The sequence below is a fragment of the Littorina saxatilis genome, unplaced genomic scaffold, assembly GCF_037325665.1.
Source record: "Littorina saxatilis isolate snail1 unplaced genomic scaffold, US_GU_Lsax_2.0 scaffold_221, whole genome shotgun sequence".
NCBI classification, from domain to species: domain Eukaryota; kingdom Metazoa; phylum Mollusca; class Gastropoda; order Littorinimorpha; family Littorinidae; genus Littorina; species Littorina saxatilis.
In genome coordinates, this window is record NW_027128331.1 from 1 (window position 1) to 7,602 (window position 7,602).

Genomic DNA, 7,602 nt, shown 5'->3' on the forward strand with positions numbered 1-7,602 from the left:
CACCTCCCCGCTGTGGTTGGTACTGGGGCCTAAAAAAGAGTGAGTTGGGCTTCGTTTTGAATGATAAGATGGCGGATAGCGCACGCATACGGAAGTCAGACTAGCAATAGTCTGGCCTTATGGGATTGATCACTTTCTTTTTTAGAGTGGTCTCCCTTGTTACCAAGGGGACGCGTACAGCGTTACCAGCACTGAACTAGAGTTAATTACTATTTGTGAGTTGGGTAAGTATATTAATTAAATGAAAATTTATTTATAACATTTTGGAGTAAAAACTTTATACCATCAAGCTTATACCTCTATGTGGAATATCCCGGTAAGTGTGCTATCCCCTATAGCCCGGGCGTTTCCCGCCAAAAGGGCGGGCGCCTCTAACAGCCCATAGCCCGGTGACGTCATAGTGGTATACACCTGCGCATGCGCTGGCGTCAAGCTTACCATAAAACTCTTACTGACCCAACACATCAGACGTGTTTCAGTAGACCTCTCGCTATAAAGGATTTATTCTGCTCAGTGACTAGGGACTTGTGACACTCTGCCTTCGCCTGGTTGAACTGACTCTTCTTCTTGGAAAGCGGACAGCGTTGAACGAAGGGAAGTGCTACTTATCTTATTTTTTGTTTTTCAAAGATCAAAGATATTACACGCGCTCTCCTTCAGCCACCTTTTTGTTGTCAGACCGGTTTACTAAATTTCAAAACTCAAAAGAGATTTTGTTTTTTAGATTTAGAACCTTGAGAGCTCTAAATTGTTCTGTGTTTTACTTCAATTTAGATTTGGTTTTCTCCTTTGTCTCGTCCTCCTCCGTTGATTGATTTGTGAACAATTCTCTTCAACTTTTTAAGAGGTTGGCGTCTTCTTACTCTTTGCTTGCTCCCTTACTTGTTTCGGGTTAATAGAGTAAGTAGGAGATCCTTTTCTCTCAGTTTTCTTCACTCTGAAGTATTCTAGCGCCCAGAATGAGCCTGCTTCAGGCAGAGAACTTAGGAGGAAATTCTCCCCTTCAGCTCCCTTCCTCGCAGGAGCGTACTGGGAGCCCCAACTACCGCTATGCGCAACGCTCGGGGCGCACGGGCAAGTTTCAAAGAGGCGCCCCCGAGCCGTTCACATAAGCGGAAGAGTTCTGCTCCTCCCTCCCTTCCGGATTCCGGGGGAGTTAGAACTACGGTCTCTGGCAAGACTGCTCGTGCACGGAAGAGGTCCAAGGGGACCGATTCCGTACCGGGCAGTTACTCACAGAGACAGATACTTGACTCTATGTTTAGCGACGAACTAAACAAAGCCAACAAGTATCTCTCTGGTCCCGAAACACGCGACGGGGCACATGGCCGGTCGGATCCCACCCCTTTCGGGGCGGGAAATGACAGTGCCCCGTCCACCTCTCTACCGGGCGAGTTGACCGCGGGGTCCGTACTCCGAACTACCGGAGTACGTGAAAACGCCTTAACCAGCCCTCCCCCTGGGTTCGCTTTCCTTTCGATGGCCTCCCCAGGGGCAGCATTGGGAGTTTCGGGGCCCTCACCTCTGAGAGTTTGTCCGGGCGGCAAACACGAGGAGGTGAGTAGTTGCTCCTATGCGTGTGTGCAGGACGAGGCTTCCCCCCCTATGGAGGAGACACCGTCCGAGCATATCGCAGAGCAACTCGCTGCTTTCTCTCAGAATACTAACCTGGAGCGGCCAGCTTCAGGTTTGTGTTCGAACGAGAAGAGCGGCCTCCCTTCCGTCCCCGAGGGTGTTTTGCCTCCGGGCAACAACGCCCGGGTTGACGGTAGGTCCGCTCACGGGGAGACCGTAGCCCGGTCACCTCGGAGCGGTGGAAGCGCAGCACCCAGTAGCCACGGTGAAGGGTCTGTCGCTACCCTGGAGCAAACCTACCCCTTTAGGGTAGCGTTTGGTGCCCAGGGGCCCGGTACCACCCACGTTGATGGACACGGGTCTTCACAGAAGCCCAGTTCTTGTGAATTCTCTGCGTCGCTCGGACTCAGCGGTTCGAGCCCCGTCGGTCACGGTCCACGTACCGAAATTTTCTACGTTGCCGGACTGAGTGACCCGGGCGCAGGTCTTAGAGGTAAAGAGCAGGCCTTGGATCGGAGACCTGCCTCTACTTTTAGGATCAGCGGGCATAGGATTGAACCAACGTTGGGAGGGTTTCCGGACGAGCAGCACCCCTGTTCCTCTCAGATAGAGGCGGTTTCGAGCTCCGCTCAAACCGCTCCTATTTCTCAAGAGAGACTAGCGGTGCTGCTGAAGCTGGTAGAGGAGTTGAAAGAGGCTGAGTCCTTTGATCAACGCTCTACCACTTCCGGCCCAGCTCCGTTAGCACCTCAGCGTCTAACCCCGAGTTTTTCTCGTGGACAGTCGACGCTCGAGACAGGGGCACCTAAGAATTTACCCACTCAGGGACAGTTCTTGGGTACTTCCGTTGAATCTCAGCTAAACAGAGCGGGCTCCTCGGAGTGCTCGGAAGAATCTTCCTCTGAGGAGGAGGATTCAGAAGAGCCCTTAGAGAGCGGGCACAGTTATACAGGATTTCCTGGCACAGGCTTTCCCCAAGGGCAACTGCCTTTTCAGGCTCTTACCCTCCAACTCCCCCGCTCTTCTCAGACGGCCCGTGTCCCACTACACGCTCTGTCCTCCGAGGACACATCACGGCCGTTCCCCAACGACCATGAAGTTTTGACCAACCGGTCCTTAGGTCCTATCCTCAACAGTTTTCGGGACGACCTGATTGCGACTATGATCGAGAAGCTGCGTCCTTCTCTTTCTCAGCCCGCCTCCACTACCCCGGCCGGTGGTAGTGGAAGCCAACCGACCTCGCTTCGTTCGGTTCTGGGCACCTCCGCGCGCGCGCCCGCCCACGTTTCTCGGTTTGTAGGTCAGTGGGGAGGGGTCTCTCAGGACATCGCGCCGGACGAGTCGGAGGGTATCTCCCACCACCAACAGCTCTTAGCCGCCTTGAGACCCTTCTCGGACTTTATAGTCGAGAAATCTTCACTTTCTCATGAGGCACATCAACTTCAGGCTGATAGAAGCGGCTTGGGAAACTTCGAGCAGCACTCCGCCAAGCTCGGGTTCAGCCCTCACCCGATTCTTGCCACCTCTTTAGAGGATAGTGAAAAGATCCTACGATCCTCAGGCCCTCTCAACAATCGTAAGGTCTCAGACGCCCCAGTCAGGAACGAGGTTCCCACTTTTCAGCATGCCCGAGAAGCGGGTTCCTTTGTCCCTTTCGAGGTGAAAGCTCCTCTGGATCTCCTACCAGAACTCTTACCCTTCATGCCTTGCAGCCGGCCCGCTGCCTCGGACCTTAACATGATCCCTGATTCCCGTAAATCTACCCCGGTTTCAGGTATCAACCTCTCCACTAGGACCTTCCAGGACATACAGACCTCCCTTTCCCAGGTCGTCCAAGGACTTTCTACCGCCATGTCTCTTCAGAAGCTTCTGTTTAACATTCTCGGGGCCCACGCGGTTCGGAGGGACGCTAGAACCTTTCAGTTCCACCCTCACTCCATCGACACAACCCTGGTTGGGAGTACTTTCGCGCTGCTCGGGCTCCAACTGAGCAACCAAATCAGCCGCGTAGTCAACCTCCGGGTACAGTCGGAAGCGCTTTTTCGGGACCACTTCCTAGCTCACTCCATTTTCAAACCTCAGGAGGTCCGCGTCCTCCGAAACTCCCCTCTCGTGCGTGACTCTCTTTTCGATACCAACCTTGTGAAGGTACTGGCTGACAAGACTATCGAGGACGCCAAAGCTGAGTCTTAGCTTCGTACCATTCGCCAGTGCTTCCAGGGGGGCCAGCCCAGCTCCAAGAGAGCTAAACAGAAGGCTAAGAAGCGTAAGTCTCATACTGGTTCTGAGTCCACCCCCAGTGCTCAGCGCATCTCTGTCGCCCCTCAGTCTGTTTCCCAACAGAACTTCAAGGGTAAAGGAAAGAGCAAGAGACAGGGTTTCAAGCACTCCCAGTCCTCTCATTCCTCTTTTCTGTAAGCCCCGATCGCCCCTGCCAGCACGTACCGGACCCTTCCGCGGGCTCCCTGCACCGCCACTTAGACGAGTGGTTGCGGTCGGTGGAGAACGGTTACGTGCTCAGGATCGTGCGCTCGGGGTATCAGATCCAGTTCACTTCCCCTCCTCCTCTCTCCCCTTTTCCAATCAGCTTCGGAGCTCCCAAGAACCAGACCAAGTTCTCAGTTCTTTCACTGGAAGTTGCCAATCTTTTGGAGAAGGGTGCCATACGCCTTGCGGACGTGACACGCCCGGGCTTCTACGCCCACCTGTTCACGGTGCCCAAGAAATCGGGGAGATTCCGTCCTGTCCTCGACCTTTCCGCTCTGAACGAGTTCATTCGAAAGGCCAAGTTCAAGATGGAGACCACCTCGTCCCTCAGGTTAGCCCTTCGCCCCGGCGATTGGGCAACGTCTCTCGACCTGAGAGACGCATACTTCCATGTCTCCATGGCGGAGGATATGAAAAAGTTCTTCCGATTCGTCTGGCAGGGCAGGACGTTCGAGTTGAACGTTCTCCCTTTCGGGTTGTTCACAGCTCCTCTCGTCTTCACGGCAATCGTGAAGGAACTAGCGGCACTCGTACGAATCAACGGAATCCGCCTAAGGACTTATCTCGACGACTGGCTCACGCTGGCGTCCAACTTCTCCGATTGTCTGCTTCACTCAGACATCGTACTGCAGACCACGTCTTTGTTGGGATTCTAAATCAACTTTCTGAAGTCAGAACTTACCCCAAGTCAGCAGTTTCTCTACTTAGGGATGTGGTTCGACACGGTGCGGTTCACAGTGGCCCCTTCCTCGGAGCGCCTGGCAGCTTTCATTCAGAAGCGAGACCTTCTTCTCAGCCTCCCGAGAGCCACCCACCGTCAGCTGCTGGAGCTCCTGGGTATGATGGAATCCTTCTCAAACCTGCTCCCCCTGGGTCGTCTCTTCAAGAGACCCCTGCAGAGAGAGATTCGCAAACAAACCAAGAAGCCGCCTCTTTACGAGGAAGTCATTTCTTTGGGCCAGTGGTTTCACATATCTCTTTCGCAGTGGCTGAACCACTCGTGGCTCCACAGCTCAGTAACCATCCAGACTCCACCCTCAGTGATGTCTCTTTTCACAGATGCATCAAAGACGGGTTGGGGAGCCCACGTCTCTCCGAACGGACAGGAGTTCGCGGGGACATGGTCACGAGCGGAGTCCAAACTCCACATCAACCTGTTAGAGATGGAGGCAGTCCTTCGAACTCTCCAGTGCCTAGCCCCGTCTCTTACAGGGACATCCATCACCATTCACGGGGACAACCAGACTTGCCTGTCCTACCTCAAAAAACAGGGGGGCACGGTCTCCCTCTCCCTGTCTCTCAAGGCAGAGGAGATCCTCCTTTGGTGCTGGAAACGTCAGATCACACTTTCGGTTCGCTTCGTGCCGGGGAAGCTGAACGCGATAGCGGATCAGTTGAGCCGAGGGAAGCAGGTCCTACCTACCGAGTGGACAATCGTCCACCAAGCCCTTCACAAAGTTTGGTGTCGATGGTTAAAACCTCTCCTCGACCTCTTCGCGACAAAGTACACCACTCGTCTTCCGATGTACGTGTCCCCGGTTCACGACGATCAAGCCTTCAAGGTCGACGCGCTAGCGATTCCGTGGGAGGGGTTACAGGCTTACGCCTATCCCCCGACATCTCTCTTACCCCAAGTACTAGCCAAGTACAGACAAGAGAGACCCACACTGATTTTGGTCACGCCCTTTTGGCCAACCAGCGCGTGGTTTCCAGAACTCAAAAGCCTGTCCTGCGAGGATCCTCTTCCTCTAGCACTTTCGGAAGGACAGCTCGTTCAACCACGCTCCGGAATCGCCCACACGCGAGTCAACATTCTCAAACTGACCGCATGGAAGTTATGCGGTCAGGATTGCACTCACAAGGCTTGAATAAATCTGTAATCCCTCTTATGCTCAAGGCCAAGAGGAGTACTACAGACAACCTATACAACTACCGATGGGTTGAATGGGTGGGGTTTGCCAGAAAAGAGAAGTTTGACCCCCTTCATCCTTCAGCAATCGAGCTAGCCAATTTCCTGGGCTACCTGCACGCGTCGCGAAAGCTTCGCGCAGGCACGCTGGCCGGCTACCGATCTGCTATCACTAATACTATCTCAGCCTCCACTGGGAAGTACCCTGTTCACCTTTCTGACACTCCCCTCATCAGGAACCTTCTAGACGGGATTAAGAATGTATCTGTCATGAAACCCAACGTCTTCCCACAATGGGATGTTTTCCTAGTACTCAAGGTATTCAGAGGCTCGCTCTTCGAACCCTTGGAAAACATCTCGTTAACTTTGCTCACTTGGAAGACGGTGTTCCTGATAGCTTTGGCCTCCTCCAGACGCGTTAGCGGCATCCACGCACTTAGCGGCTTAGGAGGAGACATCGCCTTCGGCAGAGGGCAGAATCCCGACTCAGTCTCGATCTGCTTTCTATCGGAATTCAGAGCGAAGAATCAGAGATCCGACGCCTTTTCTCCAGTTATTAAGATCACTGCCTTGAATAACTGGTTATCCTCTGATGATGATGATCTTTTGTTGTGTCCTGTTAGAGCTCTCAAGGTTTACCTTAACCTTTGCCGGATGCCGCTTTTGACTACACACGCCCGACGATGCGGGTTTGTCTGAACCCATACATTTGAAAGAGGGTTTTTACCGTTTATTTCTCTAACGACGATGCGGGTTTGTCTGAACCCATACATTTGAAAGAGGGTTTTTACCGTTTATTTCTCTAACGACGGGGTGGGTTCAGGGAAACCCACAGCGCTACTTCAGTGGGTGCATCGAGTTTCTCCCTTCACCGACTTCTTGCAGGGGAGGGAGAAGGGGAGGGAGAGGGGGAGGGAGAGACTGAGAGAGACTGAGAGACTAAGAAAGAGAGAGAGAGAGAGACTAAGAAAGAGAGAGAGAGAGAGAGACTAAGAAAGAGAGAGACTAAGAAAGAGAGAGAGAGATGCTAAGAAAGAGAGAGAGAGAGACTAAGAAAGAAAGAGAGAGAGACTAAGAAAGAGAGAGAGAGAGAGACTAAGAAAGAGAGAGAAAGAGAGAGAGAGACTAAGAAAGAGAGAGAGAGAGACTAAGAAAGAGAGAGAGAGACTAAGAAAGAGAGAGAGAGACTAAGAAAGAGAGAGAGAGAGACTAAGAAAGAGAGAGAGAGAGACTAAGAAAGAGAGAGAGAGACTAAGAAAGAGAGAGACTAAGAAAGAGAGAGAGAGAGACTAAGAAAGAGAGAGAGACAAAGAGAGAGAGAGACAAAGAGAGAGAGAGACTAAGAAAGAGAGAGAGAGACTAAGAAAGAGAGAGAGAGACTAAGGAAGAGAGAGAGAGAGACTAAGAAAGAGAGAGACTAAGAAAGAGAGAGAGAGACTAAGAGAGAGACTAAGAAAGAGAGAGACTAAGAAAGAGAGACTAAGAAAGAGAGAGAGAGAGAGACTAAGAGAGAGAGAGAGAGAGACTAAGAAAGAGAGAGAGACTAAGAGAGAGAGAGACTAAGAAAGAGAGAGAGAGACTAAGAGAGAGAGAGAGCGACTAAGAAAGAGAGAGAGAGAGAGCGACTAAGA

The 7,602-nt window shown here is 52.3% G+C and overlaps 1 protein-coding gene across 1 annotated transcript; it reads left to right on the top strand.

Moving 5' to 3' along the window:
- The first annotated feature begins 4,772 nt into the window (after nucleotides 1-4,772).
- Nucleotides 4,773-5,930, top strand: LOC138956700 (uncharacterized). Its single transcript, XM_070327990.1, has one exon. The coding sequence runs from the start codon at nucleotides 4,773-4,775 to the stop codon at nucleotides 5,928-5,930; it is 1,158 nt and encodes a 385-aa protein (XP_070184091.1).
- Nucleotides 5,931-7,602: the final 1,672 nt, after the last annotated feature.

Coding starts and splice junctions, on each gene's coding strand:
- LOC138956700 (XM_070327990.1), top strand. CDS start 4,773: ATGTGGTTCGACACGGTGCGGTTCACAGTGGCCCCTTCCTCGGAGCGC.